At 46.8% G+C, this 18,962-nt stretch overlaps 1 protein-coding gene across 1 annotated transcript; it reads right to left on the reverse strand.

Moving 5' to 3' along the window:
- Nucleotides 1-374: 374 nt before the first annotated feature.
- LOC121567083 (transmembrane protease serine 13-like) lies at nt 375-16,321 on the reverse strand. Its single transcript, XM_041877022.2, has 13 exons — nt 16,238-16,321; nt 13,179-13,353; nt 12,247-12,360; nt 11,726-11,902; nt 11,435-11,561; nt 11,065-11,160; nt 10,751-10,794; nt 10,459-10,621; nt 9,515-9,693; nt 9,196-9,294; nt 8,632-8,774; nt 7,090-7,245; nt 375-573 (listed from the first exon to the last, which is right to left on the reverse strand). The coding sequence occupies exons 1-13, from the start codon at nt 16,253-16,255 to the stop codon at nt 559-561; spliced, it is 1,506 nt and encodes a 501-aa protein (XP_041732956.2). The 5' UTR covers nt 16,256-16,321; the 3' UTR covers nt 375-558.
- Nucleotides 16,322-18,962: the final 2,641 nt, after the last annotated feature.

The raw sequence follows: 18,962 nt of genomic DNA on the forward strand, positions 1-18,962 counted from the left end.
TAGGATTAAAAATCTTTCAAACACAACATTGGAATCAGTGCACAGAATGGATTGGTCTAGATTCACATGTTATACATACTGTAGCAGCCATTGGGCATAACTACAGTAAACACAATGCATTTTGTGATTTTAGAAGGTACAGTAAAGGAACAGAAGAACACAAGAACCATGGTCTTGTGTTAAAGTGCAATATGCCTTTCCTGCTACTCCCTACCTAGTGGCTATCTATCTATCTATCTATCTATCTATCTATCTATCTATCTATCTATCTATCTATCTATCTATCTATCTATCTATCTATCTATCTATCTATCTATCTATCTATCTATCTATCTATCTATCTATCTATCTATCTATCTATCTATCTATCTATCTATCTATCTATCTATCTATCTATCTATCTATCTATCTATCTATCTATCTATCTATCTATCTATCTATCTATCTAATATCATTCTGAGAGACTTCATGGTGTGATGGTCAGAGAGGAAGGAGAAAGCAGGCCGCCAGCGGTCTTTAGGAACTGGATGAGGCGAGGTCACTGGAAAGGAAGTGGCATCACGGACTTTCCAGCTGCAGAGGGAACAATGAGAGTTAACATATATATATATATACACAAACGTATGTGGACACCCCTTCAAATTTGTGGATTCGGCTATTTCAGCCACACCCATTTCTGACAGGTGTATAAAATCGAGCACACAGCCATGCAATCTCCATAGACAAACTTTTTAGTAGATAGGCCTTACTGAAGAGCTCAGTGACTTTCAACGTTGCACCGTCATAGGATGCCACTGTCACGGTTTCGGCCGAGGCTGCCTCTCTCCCTTGTTCGGGCAGGCTTCGGCGTTCGTTGTCTCCGGAATACTAGCTGCCACCGTTGTATGTTTCATGTTCGTTTGCTTTTGTCTGTTTGTTGTCACACCTGTTCTTGTTTAAGCCTAATTAGTGTTCTATAAGTTTCTCGTTGTGTTTGTCTAGTGTTGTGTGTTATTGATTTTTTTCAGTCGTGTATAGGGCGTGTTTCCTGTATTTCGCTCGGTTGAGCTTCCCTCCACTGTTGGAGTATTTACGCACCTGTTTGTGCGCTTTTGTTTTGTTCGCCTTCGTGCGTATTTCGCCTTCGGGCAAGAGTGGACCTATTGCCGTGTTTGGCGATCACTAAAGTCTGTTGGATTATCCGTCTGTGTCCTGCGTTTGATTCCACCACTGCACCCACCTACAGCACGCGTTGACAGAATAACACACCTTTTAAATGGAATCAGCAGGAGCCGCAGCAGCCCAGGCGACACTGGAGGACAGGGTCCGGGAACAAGGTGACCAGATCCTGCAGATGGGGACCGCACTGCAGGAGGTGATCACCACCATCCGAGGCTGGGGGACGCCTCCACCGCCACCCGCCCTGCCAGCACCATCGGCCAGTCAGCCTATTCCCGCACCGGAACCCCGAGGAGTCCGACTCTCGCTCCCGAGGGCTTACGATGGAACCGCGGCCGGGTGCCAGGGTTTCCTTCTCCAGGTGGAGCTGTACCTGGCCACCGTGCACCCGGCGCCCTCGGGACATGAGAGCGTGTCCGCCCTGATCTCCTGCCTGTCCGGGAAGGCGTTGGAATGGGCCAACGCGGAGTGGAGGAGGATCGACGCGGACACCATAACCTACGAGGAGTTCTCCCGCCTCTTCAGGGCGGTGTTTGACCATCCCCCGGAGGGGAAAGCGGCGGGGGAGCGTCTGGTCTTACTCCGGCAGGGGAGGAGGAGTGCTCAGGAGTTCGCCCTCGAATTCCGTACTCTAGCGGCAGATGCAGGGTGGAATGATCGGGCTCTCGTCGATCACTACAGATGTAGTCTACGAGAGGACGTCCGTCGGGAGCTGGCCTGTAGGGACACCAGCCTCACGTTCGACCAGTTGGTCGACATGTCCATCAGGCTGGATAACCTGCTAGCTACCCGCGGACGTCCCGAGGGGGTCCGTCCATTTCACCCTCCAGCGCCTCCGAGCCGTGCCCCATGGAGCTCGGGGCGCTGGCGCTAGAGAGAGGAGGGGTCGGCTTACTAGGGGGTCCATCCCCTGCACCAACTGTGGTCGGGGAGGACACACCGCTGCTAGGTGCTGGGGATGGCCTCCTAGGGGAGAGGACGACAGGTCCCGCACTGGGGATTCCTTCCAGGTGAGTAGGCGCCCCACTCACCCAGAGCTCTCTGTTGCACATTTCTGTATACCTGTGCGTTTTCCACAGGTAGCACCTCATTCCCAGCATAAGGCGCTGGTAGATTCAGGCGCGGCTGGGAATTTTATTGATAAGAAGTTTTGTTTAGCTTTAGGGATTCCCCTTCTTCCTGTTGATGTCCCTTTCCCCGTTCATGCCCTAGATAGTCGTCTGTTGGGTGCGGGCTTGATCAGGGAGGTCACTGCGCCACTTAGGATGTGTGCGCAGGGGGGTCATCAGGAGATGATTCAGCTATTTCTGATTGACTCTCCTGCGTATCCGGTGGTGCTGGGCATGCCCTGGTTGAGTACCCATAACCCATCTATTTCGTGGCAGGAGAGGGCTCTGATGGAGTGGTCTGCCCAGTGTGTGGGTAGATGTTTAGGCGTTTCCGTAGGGGCTACCTCGGTGGAGAGTCCAAACCAGGTGCCCGCATTGCACGTTCCCCCTGAGTATGGGGATTTGGCTATTGCGTTTAGTAAGTCGAGGGCGACGCGGTTGCCGCCCCATAGGCAGGGAGATTGTGCGATAGACCTCCAGGCAGGAGCTGCGCTCCCACGGAGCCATGTGTATCCTCTGTCTCAAGAGGAGAAAAAAGCTATGGAGACCTACATAGACGAATCTCTGAGACAAGGATACATACGGCCTTCCACTTGCCCTGCGTCCTCGAGTTTCTTTTTTGTGAAGAAGAAGGATGTTGGTTTGCGCCCGTGCATCGATTACCGTGGTCTCAATCAGATTACGGTGAAGTACAGTTATCCACTCCCGCTGATTGCGACCATGACTGAGTCATTGCATGGGGCGCGCTTCTTCACTAAATTAGATCTCAGGAGCGCGTACAACTTGGTGCGCATCAGGGAGGGCGATGAATGGAAGACAGCCTTTAGTACCACCTCGGGCCATTACGAGTATCTGGTCATGCCATACGGGTTGATGAACGCTCCGTCAGTTTTCCAATCATTCGTGGATGAGATCTTCAGGGACATGCAGGGGCAGGGGGTGGTTGTGTACATAGATGACATTCTCGTGTACTCGCCTACCCGTGTCGAGCATGTGGCCCTGGTGCGCCGAGTGTTGCGGAGGCTGGTGGAGCACGACCTGTATGTTAAGGCAGAGAAGTGTCTGTTTTTCCAGGAGTCGGTCTCCTTTTTGGGGTATCAGTTGTCTGCGTCAGGGGTGAAGATGGAGGTAGACCGGGTGTCGGCCGTGCGTAATTGGCAAACACCAACCACTGTGAAGGAGGTGCAGCAGTTTTTGGGGTTTGCAAATTACTACAGGAGGTTTATCCGGGGTTTTGGACAGGTGGCAGCTCCCATCACGTCTCTTTTGAAGGGGGGGTCCGGTGCGTCTGCAGTGGTCGGCCGAGGCGGACAGGGCGTTTGGGAGGCTGAAGGACCTGTTTACCTCAGCCCCGGTGCTGGCACATCCGGATCCCTCTTTGCCGTTCCAGGTAGAGGTGGACGCGTCAGAGGCCGGTCTAGGAGCCGTGCATTCACAACGGTCTGGCGCGCCACCTAAACTCCGCCCCTGTGCTTTTTATTCTAAGAAGCTCAGTCCGGCGGAGCGGAACTATGACGTAGGGGACAGGGAGCTGTTAGCCGTGGTACAGGCCCTAAAGGTGTGGAGGCACTGGCTTGAGGGGGCTCAACACCCTTTCCTCATTTTGACGGACCACCGTAACCTGGAGTACATCCGGGCAGCGAGGAGGCTGAACCCTCGCCAGGCAAGATGGAATATGTTCTTGACCAGGTTTACATTTAAGATCACGTACATCCCTGGGTCACAGAACGGTAAGGCAGATGCGCTGTCTCGGCGGTATGACACGGAGGAGAGGTCCGTGGAGCCCACTCCCATACTGCCGGAGTCGTGTCTGGTGGCACCGGTAGTGTGGGAGGTCGATGCTGAGCTCGAGCGGGCGTTACGCACCGACCCTAGTCCACCGCAATGCCCTGAGGGTCGGAAGTACGTTCCGCTCGAGGTTCGGGATCGATTGATCTATTGGGCTCACACGTCACCCTCCTCTGGACATCCTGGTATCGGCCGGACAGTGCACTGTCTTAGTGCCAAGTACTGGTGGCCCACGTTGGCGAAGGATGTGAGGGTTTATGTTTCCTCCTGCTCGGTGTGCGCCCAGTGTAAGGCGCCTAGACATCTGCCTAGGGGTAAGTTACTACCCCTGCCCGTTCCACAACGACCATGGTCTCACCTCTCAGTGGATTTCATTACTGACCTTCCTCCTTCACAGGGGAACACCACTATACTGGTCGTTGTGGACCGGTTTTCTAAGGCCTGTCGTTTGCTCCCCATGCCGGGCCTTCCTACTGCCCTGCAAACCGCCGAAGCACTATTCACCCATGTGTTCCGGCACTACGGGGTACCCGAGGATATTGTGTCTGATCGGGGTCCCCAATTTACCTCCAGGGTCTGGAGAGCCTTTATGGAGCGGTTGGGGGTCTCGGTGAGCCTCACCTCGGGTTACCACCCGGAGAGTAATGGGCAGGTGGAACGCGTGAACCAGGATGTGGGTAGGTTTCTTAGAACATACTGCCAGGACCGGCCGGAGGAGTGGGCAAGGTACGTTCCCTGGGCCGAGATGGCCCAGAATTCCCTACGCCATTCCTCCACTAACCTAACCCCTTTTCAATGTGTGCTAGGTTACCAGCCGGTTCTGGCACCTTGGCAGCAGAGCCAGATCGAGGCTCCTGCGGTGGATGAGTGGGCGCGGCGCTCGGAGGAGACATGGAACGCTGCACACGTCCACCTGCAGCGGGCCCTCCGACGTCATAAGGCGAGCGCCGATCTCCACCGCAGTGAGGGACCGGTGTACGCACCTGGTGATCGAGTCTGGCTCTCTACCAGAAACCTGCCCCTCCGCCTGCCCTGTCGGAAACTGGGTCGGCGGTTTGTAGGGCCATTTAAAGTCCTGGGAAGGTTGAACGAGGTGTGTTACAAATTACAACTGCCTGTTGAATATAAAAGTATTAACCCCTCGTTCCATGTGTCCCTTCTCAGGCCGGGTGGTAGCTGGCCCACTCCAAGAAAGTGAGATCAGGGAGACTCCTCCGCCCCCATTGGACATCGAGGGGCACCGGCGTACACTGTGAGGTCCATCTTGGATTCGAGACGTCGGATGGGGGTCTCCAGTATCTAGTGGAGTGGGAGGGGTACGGTCCGGAGGAGCGGTGCTGGGTGCCGAGGAGAGACATCTTGGACCCGTCTCTCCTGACGGAATTCCATCGTGGGCACCCGACGCACCCTGCTCCGCGTCCTCCGGGTCGTCCCCGAGGCCGGAGTCGGCGCACGTCTGGAGCCGCGCGTCAAGGGGGGGGTACTGTCACGGTTTCGGCCGAGGCTGCCTCTCTCCCTTGTTCGGGCAGGCTTCGGCGTTCGTTGTCTCCGGAATACTAGCTGCCACCGTTGTATGTTTCATGTTCGTTTGCTTTTGTCTGTTTGTTGTCACACCTGTTCTTGTTTAAGCCTAATTAGTGTTCTATAAGTTTCTCGTTGTGTTTGTCTAGTGTTGTGTGTTATTGATTTTTGTCAGTCGTGTTTAGGGCGTGTTTCCTGTATTTCGCTCGGTTGAGCTTCCCTCCACTGTTGGAGTATTTACGCACCTGTTTGTGCGCTTTTGTTTTGTTCGCCTTCGTGCGTATTTCGCCTTCGGGCAAGAGTGGACCTATTGCCGTGTTTGGCGATCACTAAAGTCTGTTGGATTATCCGTCTGTGTCCTGCGTTTGATTCCACCACTGCACCCACCTACAGCACGCGTTGACAGCCACCCTTCCAACAAGTCAGTTTGTCAAATTTCTGCCCTGCTAGAGCTTCCCCGGTCAACTGTAAATGCTGTTATTGTGAAGTGGAAACCTCTAGGAGCAAGACCGGCTCAGCCGCAAAGTGGTAGGCCACACAAGCTCACAGAACAGGACCGGCGAGTGCTGAAGCGCGTAGCGTGTAAAAATTGTCTGTCCTCGATTGCAACACTCACTATTGAGTTCCAATCTGCCTCTGGAAGCAACGTCAGCACAAGAACTGTTCGTCAGGAGCTTCATGAAATGGGTTTCTGTGGCAGAGCAGCCGCACACAAGCCTAAGATCACCATGCGTAATGCCAAGCGTCGGCTGGAGTGGTGTAAAGCACGCCGCCATTGTAAACGCATTCTCTGGAGTGATGAATTACGCTTCACCATCTGGTAGTCTGACGATCTAATCTGGGTTTGCGGATGCCAGGAGAACGCTACCTGCCCGAATGCATAGTGCCAACTGTAAAGTTTAGTGGAGGAGGAATAATGGTCTGGGGCTGTTTTTAATGGTTCTGGCTAGGCCCCTTAGTTCCAGTGAAGGGAAATCTTAACGCTACAGCATACAATGATATTGAAGACAATTCTGTGCTTCCAACTTTGTGGCAACAGTTTCCTGTTTCAGCATGACAATGCCCCCGTGCACAAAGCGAAGTCCATACAGAAATGGTTTGTCGAGATCGGTGTGGAAGAACTTGACTGTCCTGCACAGAGCCCTGACCTCTACCCCATCAAACACCTTTGGGATCAATTTGAACGCTGACTACAAGCCAGGCCTAATCGCCTAACATCAGTGCCTGACCTCACTAATGCTCTTGTGGCTGAATGAAAGTAAGTCCCTGCAGCAATGTTCCAACATCTAGTGGAAAGCCTTCCCAGAAGAGTGGAGGCTCTTATAGCAGCAAAAGGGGGACCAACTCTATATTAATGCCCATGATTTTGGAATGAGATGTTCGACGAGCAGGTGTCCACATACTTTTGGTCAAGTAGTGTAAGTCAATGGAAGGTGAGCTGTGTATTAGCCATGTATTGCATGGTGTGGTTTGATAGAACACAGGCAATCCAGGTAGTTTCTCTTCATCTCACCTGCATCTTGCTGTAGATCCAGGGCAGTAGGCTGGACACCTTGGTGTAGACCCCTGGCCTGTTACTCTGCCCACAGCCACTGCCCCAGCTGGTCACTCCCACCAGCTGCCAAAGGTTGTCACTGGCCTGGCACACCAGAGGACCACCACTGTCTCCCTGTGAGAGGAGAGAATGGATGAGTGAACAGTTGAAGTGAGGGGCCGAGGTGTTGAAATCACCTGCTACAATATACTGTATGTTTTCAAGTTGTGGATAGCAGATGAGGTAGAAGGGAATTTTCTCAGCCCAAAGGCATCTAAGATGAGGACAAGAGTTGGTGAGTAGCAGGAGAGGACAGTTAGACTCTGGGAAGAAATCAGAATGTTGCTGTCATGGAACATCTGGTGTCCATATGGAGGACAGTTTGCCAAACTCTGCATCTATGGCTCTGTAAAAAAAGAGCATCTTTTCAAAGTCTTTTGTATGTTAAACACTCAAAATATGTCACACTCAAAATATTGAGAAATATAAACTTGGTGTGTGAACAAGCATTACTCAGCCTGGAAAACACCCTCCATTCACCTTTTATGGTGATAATAATGCCTTTTATTTTCTGTAAAATTTGGAACTATTGGAATTAGGCCACAGCAGTTTCTAAAAGAAAGAGCAATTGCAAATTTGATTCAATGTTTTTGGAGGAGTTGGCAGAGTCTTTTAATCTTTTGCAATAACTTATGCTGTATTTGGCAAAGGACTGTGACAGTTTCTGAAATAAAAAAACTATGGGAAATTGTTGTGGACCTGCCAGCAGAACATTTGAATTCAACAATGGTTTGCATTGACTTTTCCCCCCAACCTAAATATGCTGGACTGTGAATTCTGAAACATTGTCTAGCCTAATAAAATAAAAATAAAATTACAGTAAGCTACTCACAGTAGTTGCATACATAATGCAATGTAAAATATAAACTGTCTGTTCACCTGTTAAATTAAACTGTATGTTATAAACCGTGCTGCCTATGGATCGCATAGGCTTCAGCAAAACTTGAAATACATAGCCTATCTATTTACTAGGCCCAATTAAATGAGAGATGCGCATGGTCTTTTTTCATATGGCTATTTCGGGAATGCATCACGGCCAGAAAAGGTGAGGAATTTCTTCTGCAATTGTTATAAAAAATATAATAAATAGGAAATAGATGTGTGTCTAATCATTTTAGATTCCAAAAACAAAACACATAGATTTTCACTCTTCTCACTAATGGCAAATGGCTGCATCTTGTTTCCTTTTCCCCCCCTTGTTTTATAAGCGTGTCATCATATCCCCCATTTGCAACAAATACTTACTTGCCTGCTTGCAATACAATACTTCAACCACTAGAACATTTGTGTAGGCATTGGTCTGATGTTTGCGCGGAGGCAAGCATATCCTCACGCCGAGTTCAGTGCGGCAGTTTTACCGCACGCATGTTTTGGGATATATTTTGTACGTACGCAATGTTTATAAAATGAGTCCCCAGACCTGTAAATAGAAGAATTACACAACAGTATGTGGACATGTACCTGACAGGAGTCCCTGCCCCCGTTGAGCTCTCCGGCACACAGCATGTTGTTGGACACACTGCCGGAGTATACTTTGGAGCTGTTACAGACACGCACATCAATGATGTCAACGGTCACCTCCATCAGGTCTTTGGAGGGTTTCGCTGTGAAGGGACACATACAGTACACAGTCTTTCTCCAAACATACACACACACACACACTTCAGCTAGCGACACTATAGCTAGTTGCTCTACGCAAACTGTTGCTCTACTGAATATAGCATGGTTTTCTGCAATGAGAAGACATTAAAATAGGATGAATAATGCATGTGTAGCCTCCTTGGGGGCCTGTACAAATTGTTGTTGTTTCTTATGCAAAATGATCATTATTTGGCTAATAACAGTGGGCCTCCATGGGGAAAAAAGGGCTGGTGTTGGGGCCTCGAGGATAGAAATGGGCCGGTGTGTTAGAAATATCCAGTCCGAATTTTGGTCCCAGTCTGTCCCTGTTGTTTCACTCTAGATAAGCGTTCTTTCCTTTTGTATAATCCGTTTCTCCCTCCACTCCCTTGTCTCTCTTCCTACCTGCCCCCTCATCTGTTGTCCCGAATCCCGAGGTCCAGCATTTGGTTCCATGGGGGAATGTCTGGTCAAAGGCTGGCAAACATACAGGCTGAACTGCATCTGAATAAAAAAACACACACAGGAAGTTAGATAAACAGAGTGGCATACTGACATCAGACACAAGACACACACACATGCAAATGAGATTACCATTCTGGACAGTGGATGCATCCCAGACATTTAGACTCAAAGGTCAAACATTTTTACAGTGCTGTCCGAACATTGATGCTAGCGTTTCCCTAGCGTTTCTCTGATAGTGAAGGAATAGAGCCAGACTCACTAGTGAATTCAACTGGTGAGGCCAGCTTCAGTATGGCAATGTCCTGGTCGTTGGTTACGTTGTTGTAGTTCTCATTCACGATGATCTTCTCTATGAGGTAGGGAGAAGGAAGCTTGTCTTGAGACACCACTCCTCCGTACACACGCCACCTACTAGCATCAAGAACCAGGGGGAAAGACCTTCAATGGGCAAGGAAAAAAAGACAATAAAATATATATAATTTACTTCTCAAACCAAGGCTGTAGCTTATGACACGGATGTTATTATTATTATTATTATTATTATTATTATTATTATTATGGTAATAAGGTGTTTAATTGAGTTATGGAGATTGGTTGTCAAGGTGAGGGTGTTGAGGTGATGGGTTGTCGTGCTGCTTGTTCTTGAGTAACGCTGAGCAAGTTGCTGCACAGATTCACTACTAGTCTGTGTTTTATATGGATATGTGTAAGTGAAAGGACTGACATTCTCCTTAGGCTAATGTCGCGTTCATGACATGTCGGAAACTCAGAAATACAGGCTTCAGAGTGGGACAAAATCTATTTGAACGGTCCTCCAACTAGTAATTAAAAGTCAGAAACCCTGGCATCATCCGAGTACTCCGACTTGCTGAACTCTGACTAAGGAAATTACTTCGACAACAGCATTTCTGAAAGTTAAATGCAACTATAAACAGTAATTTATCAAAAACAATCTATTTATGTTTTTTACACTGTTCATGAGCATTATAGCTGTACTTTCTGTTTATGGTTGGAGTAGCTAGCTTGCCGTTAGTCAATTGGCATTCTCAACGAGTTCAAAACAAGTCGGATTTCACTCTGACTTGTCATGAACACAGCAGGGAGGGTAAGGTGGAGCTATTAGCAAGGATCTACATAGCATGTCTAGAATTAGAGCCAAGGGATCAGTTTTGAACTGAGCATTGTTGTCCTCTAGTCACTGACCTGGGGAAGCAGTGGGCAGCTGTCACCACAAAGTCAGGGGACACCAGGACCCCTCCACAGATGTGTGATCCACCAAAGTGTAGAGAGAGTTGCCAGGGCCATTGGCCCAGCTTGGCAACACTGCCCCCTATGATCTGGGAGGACAACTGCTGACGCCCACAATCTGGGAAAAGGGGAAAAAGTGATCAAATGTTTGTATCTAATTTAACTAGAAGTCATATTTCAAACAGAAGGTTGATATGGGCCTGCCTGGCTGAAATATGTGAAATATGAACAGATGAGAGCTCCTTACCAATACACTGCAGAGAGACTGTGTTCTGGTCAGGGCAGGACGAGCTACATAGCAACACAAGCACAACCATGTCAGGAACTCAGGATCTAACATTAAACCACACTGGGATATGTGCAGCATGGCTACAGTTGATTTGAAACAGCCTTCATGAGGCCTATAATGCAGCTATAATGATGACATAACATTACATCCCAACCAGTCATGACAGGTAATGACAGTGTATGACTTAACGCCATCATTCCCTCAACATGACTGGGACTAAAATGTGTAAATACATACGTGCTAAGGTTTGTAGAGCAGTTGAGCTCTCTTACCTGACATTGACCTGGCCCTGGATGGGTAAAGACGATCTGTTGTTCAGGGTTAGACCAATGGACTGCTGGGATTTCACTGCCTTGGTTGCAAAGGACCTGCATGGTCGACACACACAACAACATTTAGATTCTGTCTGCCAAAGCAATACTAGAATCAATTCCCCTCCCATGAAGCATTCCCAGAAAGTACATTTGCCACAGGCACACCAACCCCAGAGAGAGAGAGGAGTGCAGAGAATCAATCTGAGAGTAAATACTGAAGATGGCAGCAGTGAAATTAGATGTCACTGAGCAAATGTCTGTGAGTGAAAGTAGTTGCTTTGAGAGGTAGCCTATAAAATGGCTGTTGTGAAATAAGATGATGTCTTACTTTCTGAAGCCCAGTTGGGCACAGGTTTGGTTGGCGTAGCTCTGGTCCCATCCCTGGTAACACACTGGGAGGAAACGACCGTCCTGAGACGTTCTGACGTGTAGAGCACCATCCGCCCCAAACCTCACTGCAGAGAGAGGGAGAGGAGAGGATAGAATAATAAGATACGAAAAGGGTTATGTTTGTCTGCTTGTCATACGTCGAGTGTATGTCTACCTGTCCCCCTGGCTTTAATTTCTCTACATCTACCTGCAAGTCTGGTATGTCTGTCTGTTGTGTGAGTGTGCTTACCACAGTTGGACTCGTCGGTGCCCAGTTGGCAGTCCCGCAGAGCGTCACATTGGACGGTGGAGTTGGAGCAGGTGTCATGCACGGGCACGCTCAACTGCTTCTCATCGTGCCCCTCATCCTCATCCTCATGGTGGTCGATGATGGCAGCCGCTTTTGCTAACCTGGGACCGTAACACACTACCCAGAGAGAGAGAGAAAGACATTGGAAATTAAAGAGACCGAGAGACAGAGAGGCGGGGGAAGGGTTGGATGGGGTAGGTTGGGGTCACAGAGAATATGTAAGGGTGGGGAGAAGAGGAGAGACAGAGGTAGGAGAGGAAGACTGTCAATGTCTACACAAATACAGTAGGGGAGGGAAAGGGGGTACCTAGTCACTTGCGCAATTGAATTAATTCAACCGAAATGTGTCGTCCGTTATTTAACCCAACCCCTCTGAATCAGAGAGTTGCTTATGAATAAACAGGCATACATATACATGAGTAACAACATACAAATAAATATGACGACAACCCTGGCCTTACCTCCGAGCCAGATGGCAATGGCCAGGAGGAGCAACAGAACGATGCCCCCTGACCAGCCAAAGCACTTGGCACTATGGTGGCAGCATTTGTATTTCTTCTTCTTGTCAGGAAGAGCTGGAACAACACACGACATACACGTCAAACAGATATATCCTACTCAGGAGACCATATACAAACCATACACTGAGTGTACAAAACATTAGGAACTCATTCCTAATATTGAGTTGCATCCCCTTTTCCCTTCAAAACAGCCTAAATTCATTGGGGCATGGACTCTACAAGGTGTCGAAAGCATTCCACAGGGATGCTGGCCCATGTTGACTCCAATGCTTCGCATAGTTGTGTCAGGTTGGCTGGATGTCCTTTGGGTGGTGGACCATTCTTGAAACACACAGGAACTATTGAGCGTGAAAACCCCAGCAGGGTTGGAAGTTCTTTACACACTTAAGCCAGTGTGCCTGGCACCTAGTACCATACCCCGTTCAAAGGCACTTCAATCTTTTGTCTTGCCCATTCACCCACTGAATGGCACACATATATAATCCATGTCTCAAGGCTTAAAGATCCTTCTTTAACCTGTCTCCTCCCCTTCATCTACACTGATTGAAGTGGATTTAACAAGTGACATCAATAAGGGATCATAGCTTTCACCTGGATTCACCTGGTCAGTCTATGTCACGGAAAGAGCAGGTGTTCTTAATGTTCTGTACACTCAGTGTATAGCCACTACATAATGCAGACACATAATGAGGGAGTTAAAATCCCACTTCTCAAGGATGTTTTTGTATTGCTACCACTTCTGTTTCAAGTTGTATTATTTTACACTACTTTCACTGGTGGTTTGTAGTCCCCTGAAAGCAAATAACGAACGGAGGGAACTGGACTGGGACAGAACTGGGATAGTCAGGCAGTAGATAGAGAGTACTACTCACATATACTGGGCTGGCATTTGTGCTCCGCAGCCACTGGTGGGGGGTGCTGGGGGATGTAGTGTAGCTGGTTGGGAGGAGTGTGCCTTGGACCCGCTCCATAGACTACCTCTTCATAGGACTGGAGGGGCGGGAGTGTGTGCACCTCAACAGAGTAGTATGGAGGAGGGAGCTCGTTCTGCAGGGGAGAACACAGAGAAAAAGACAAAAGGCTAAGAAGTCAGTCATTAAAAATATATTCGGATCCAACACCCATGCGGGAACTTAAAGGCCCAGTGCAGTCACAAACGTGATTTTCCTGTGTTATATTTTATAATACTTTGAAATTGTGAAAAAGATGATAATGCCCTTATAATGTAAGAGCTGTTGGAAAAGACAGTCTGAAATGTCATTGTTTTGGTGGGATGGAGTTTTGGCCTGCCTGGTGACATCACCAGTTGGTAAATTAGTTAATAGACCAATAAGAAAGAGAGTTCGAAAACTCTCTGCCTATAACAGCTTTTCTTCAGTTTTCCCATCCCCACTCAGACACTCCCAGACATTCTTAATAAAATTATTTTTTGAGAAATATTTTTTTGCTAAAAAGCTATTTTTGTTTCTTTTACCATTTTAATGGAAAACTATTACAGTAAGCCACTAAATTGTTACCCAGAAATGATTTGATATGGAGATAAAAACCAGTTGCATTTGGCCTTTAATAATCCCAAGTAAACAACTTCCATGCAGGAACCCCAATTCTTCCATGAACTACAGTGTATGGGGTGCTCCCTAGAGTACACATGTTGATTGCGAACAGGGCTTACAGATGCTTGATGATTGGTGAAAATCGAGCATGTTTGAGATCCCAACACCTGAATAACCAACTCAAGCACAATGGAAGGTCCCATGTCTCTAGACAACAACGTGCCGAGATTCCCAATGGGCCCCTTATTCATTTCCTCCTCTCTTTATCATGCTCTCATTTCTGCTTTACATTCATCTGCTCTCCATAGCGCTATCAAGCATCTCAGATAATAGAGCTAATCAACGTCACCAGGGCCGCGGCCGACCTCACATTGCCCCCGGGGAGTCTCTATTGTTGCCACGCAGAAGAAGGGTGGAAGTTGTGGTCGTCCCCTGTCCCTGGCTGGCTGCTGCCTGGTTGTATCACACACACAGTTGATTGTAACCCACATCCACACACAGGTGATTCCCTGTTTGAACCCACATCCACACACAGGTGATTTGGAACCCACATCCACACACAGGTGTAGGTCGGTTAGTCTGATAGTGTGCTTTTCCCCCCTGGGGCTGGATGACAGACAGCCAGGGTTCAATATTGGCTTTGAGTTCTGTCTCTCTTGTCCTTGACGACAAAAGGATGCCTTTGGGCGGGGTGGTGGATGGCATTACAGTCATGTTTCCTTGTAGGGATGACATTGCTTTTAACTTCCCTAACTGGTTCTGATGTTGGTGGACATTACATGCAACATTGCAAGATTTTCAGGGTGAGTTTTGATTTCAGAGGGGGCTAGGCTATAGTGATGATCACAAGGATCACAAAGACCATTAGATCCTATAGGTCTACAGCGGACGTGGATCATATTGATGTGTTTGTCTGGTTGAGGATAAAGAGTGCTAACCAAAAATGTGTTGCGTCTACATTGGGGTTTCCATGGCAACTGGTCGACCCAATATTATTTGGACCGACAGGCACTACCCTTGTTGTTCCAAGAACTCAGTCTGTCAGTTCCAGGGCATCTCAGTCAATCCCAGTAACTCTCTCACCCTAGAGAATGGACCATTAGCACTATAATAAGACCTTCCTGAATCACAATAACCTTCACACAGGCACGTACTACCACGCTCCATAGGAAGCCAAGAGGCAGGCATGTACCATATGTGTCTTCTCTACATCTAAAAATCCAAACACCCACTGTATGGTTTATTAGCTCCTACACCTCCATTTAAAGCACCCAATGTATTTTATCAGGAAGTCCATGGAAGGTGCCATTTGACCTAAACTAATAGTATACATAGAAGGAGTTCCTTTCATGAACCTCTATCCTTAGTTCCCCTAAACTATGTGACTGTTTAACATACATCCGTGTGTTGTCATGGTCCTGTTTTGCCATACATGTATACAATATACCAATGCAGAACAATAGACAAAGATGGGATTTGCTGTTATCCGTCTTGGTGACATAGAGAAGACTCCTGGGCTCAGTCAGTAATAATACTAGTTTATAACCTAAACCTTTTCTTTGGTAAACAGCTCCAGTTTCATGACCATAGGCACCCAACTCCTACGCAAATGAAACAGAATACTGTACCAAGTGGATTTTCAGTTGGTAGAAGAGCCAGTTTGCCTGAATCGACATAGGTCAATAGACATTGTTCCCCCTTGGCTTTTTCCAGTAATTACTGTAAAATTATGAGGTTTAAGTTACATTTCAAAGGGAAGACTGTACTTATGAACAATGAAGTTGTTATATACTGTAATTTTGAACTTCAATTCTAAAGAGTATTTTAGAGCTCAATAGTAGATTTGTAGGTAACATGGAACCAGCCCACATTGATGGTTGATTCAGTAATCAGGACAGATAAATCCTCTCTGTTACAGATGGAAGTCCACAGTAGCGGCGTAGAGCGTATTGGGCTCATTTCCACCTCAAGTCTTATTTCACAATCTGCCCCCGTATTTTGGTTAGACAAACTGGGTGAAAAGACTAGTTTGAGACATAAAACCACTATCCATTTAGACTAAGAACCCCTACTTTCAACACAATATTTTCCACAAGGAGGATTCAACATAAATTCAACACACAATGCGAAGCAACACAGTACAGAGATCAGAGACCGAGACAATCGCAATGAGATCATACGGGGCTCCAGCTACACACCAGCCTGACCCTGTGCCTTAGACAGAGGGACAGTGAGAGTATGAGTACAGGATGGTCAGTGTGTGTGAGAAAGAAAATACTATTGTTCTGGTGACAGAAGTCAGCCCAGGGGAAACAGATAGAGAACCAGAGAAGCAGAGAAGCAGAGAACAAGGAGGAGAGGATAAAGGAAGAACTTACAGGGTCATGCTTTGCCATCGGACGCTGGGGGAGCAGTGAGAAGTGGAGGTGAGACCTTGTAGGAGGGGCTTTTCGCAACAGTCACAGAACAGTGATTAGAGCATGCTGATACCACATTTGACACTGCCCTCCTTCTTTCCTCTCACTGTCTATCCCTGACCCCCTCCAGAAATGTGTGTCCCAGTGCGCTACTTTCCCACCTGCCAGACCGGTTTCAAGGTAGCCAAGGAGAGACAAAGATTGATTCACACCGTGTGGCCTGCTCCATTCCCGGCTCAGGTGACACCAGCTGGGCAATCAGAGCCAGGGACCAAACTGTCGTCCTCTCAGACAGACACATTTTATTTATGTGGCAGATCTTTTTCTCAGGACCTCAGTTTGAAAAAGAAAGTCAGTAAAGTCACAACTAATGTGAGATAGAGTTGTTCCAAATACATAGCAGTTGATCCAATCAAATATGTAGACACTATATTGAAATATTGAGTTGAAATAACTATCAAACTCAAATAAATGTACAAAACAAAATCTTGCTGCCCATACACATACTTCATAATCATGTAACACAGGGATGTTCATGAAATGAACACTGCTTAGGGAAACAAATAGAATGGCGCCTTTTCAATGCAGTTAATGAACTTTAGATATCTTACTCAATATGCCTTTCTGAGCCCACAGTACTTACGGAAAGTGCTTTGTCATAAAACAAGAGCTTCCTTAAGGGAATAATGTGTATATTTTGTGAGGTGTTTTTTTTCAGGTAGAAAATATTTGATAGGTGACACATCAAAGTAGCCCAAGAAACATTCCTGAATAAAGCCCTGACCATCCACATACCTGACGATAACTGAAAACTGCAAGCAGACTAGTGGCACCATAGGTCCCAGATTGGTGGGGCAATTTTTTCCCCCTGGGGCACAGAGTTTTTCCTGATCTGTTAACCTAACCAGGAAAACTCTGGACCCTATAAGGTATGACAGTGATTAATCCGTTGTAAAAAGGTTTTATATGGGCTATGATGGGACCAATTTTTCCTAATAATCCTAAACCTGTCAAACTGCTGCAAACTTATACTTGTTCATATTAATTATATTTAGACTAGATTAATTGGGGGTTTCCACTACCCAGACACATAGACAACAACTGATAGACATTAGAACTCACTGGGCAGAGTTGCTTTATGCATTTTTGCATCATGCAAGCCTATGCAACTGTAGGCTTACTTAAAAATGTACTCACATCTTCATCACTATTATGTTGATTGATAAATTCCAGTTAATAATTTTGGATTGAAAACGTATAGGCAGCGTAGCCAGCCCAAGTTTGAATATAAACCAAATTTGATCACATTCATATTTTCTCCTGACACACAAATTGACTATTAATTCATAACGTTACCAATTTGTTCACCCTGTCCAGATGGGCAGGGCGCATAGCTGCTATTATTAGTAGCATACAGTTGATCAGACAGAAAAATGGTCTTGTTGTTTAGGTGTAGCCTAGGCTGCTGCAACATTTATGTAATTAGTTTTTGCTTGTGTCTGTCCGGAGTTATTATGTGTTATCACCTTTGCTAAATAAATATAGAAGGAAAGTGGAAAGCCTACTTGAGCGCTCGCCAAAAATGAGCTGTCAACATCTCTTTAATCTCACTTTTAATGGATGATGCGATTGATGCTATTAAATCATTTTGAATTGATTTCGACATCCCGTAAATCACAGTCCAACGTTCCTGAAGGGCAAAAATAATTTCCTTGTTTGAAGAAGTAAAACCATAATGGTGTGCTGAGTAGATAGGTCTAGGGACAGTTTGGGCCTCTTGAGGGGACACAGCTCAAAGAGCAGTAGTGGGTTAGATCGACAAATTGGCCAGAAAGCCCAACCTGATTTCTACTTGTTCAAATGCATCAGGTACAGTTTTAATGCATAAGGACCCCACTCTGTGGACTTAGGGAATACTACACCTCCTGAGAGAGAGTCATCAACCCAAGTACTGTAGCAACTTTCAAATTGCCTTGAATGGAAATGCAAAGATCTGTGGTCATGTTCTTCATCTTCAGATTAAGGACCAGAGAGGGCATGACTGCCCAAACGGGCTTGATGAGACCCATTTTTGCCATAATGAACACACTGCTTCCTAATAGGAAAAAAAGGGCACTTTTTATTAAATTTATTCCACAACATCAAATTGAAATGGCGTCCTGTGGAAATCTATGATGAGTGCCAGTTGATCCTTTTGAAAAAATGCTATCCTTCTGCAGTATTGAGATGGACAGTCATGGAACAGACATATTTTAGAGCTCCTTTCTAAATCCATTATTCCAGTGATTGAGAAATAAACTGGGTGTGCGTTGTTCATGACTAACACTTGCTAAAACCATTTCACATTTTTCTCATGAATTGATCGAGACATTCTGCAACATTTCTATTTCCAGTTTTGAACCCCATTTGAACCCATATGTTATGTTACAGTGGTAAAGTAAGACAAGTGAAACACACATGCAAACACACCTGCTCAGATAAATATGAGCAAATAAATATCTCTGCAATAAGTATCTATGTAAAGTGGATGACACCTCCCAAGCAGTGCACAGAACCCCCTTGGTCTATGAGGAGAGATGGAGAGAGAGATGGCCTGTCAGAAAGAAAGAAGGGAGAGACAGATCAGAAAGCGGTGAAGAGCGAGAGGAGGGAAGCGCTATGCTACAGTCAGAACAGGAAGCCCGTT

This window comes from Coregonus clupeaformis, chromosome 5, assembly GCF_020615455.1.
Source record: "Coregonus clupeaformis isolate EN_2021a chromosome 5, ASM2061545v1, whole genome shotgun sequence".
NCBI lineage: Eukaryota > Metazoa > Chordata > Actinopteri > Salmoniformes > Salmonidae > Coregonus > Coregonus clupeaformis.

Coding starts and splice junctions, on each gene's coding strand:
- LOC121567083 (XM_041877022.2), bottom strand. Junction 12,361..13,178: donor CAAATGCCAGCCCAGTATAT/GTGAGTAGTACT, acceptor GTGTTGTTCCAG/CTCTTCCTGACAAGAAGAAG. Junction 7,246..8,631: donor GGGGCAGGGACTCCTGTCAG/GTACATGTCCAC, acceptor CTCCTCTCACAG/GGAGACAGTGGTGGTCCTCT.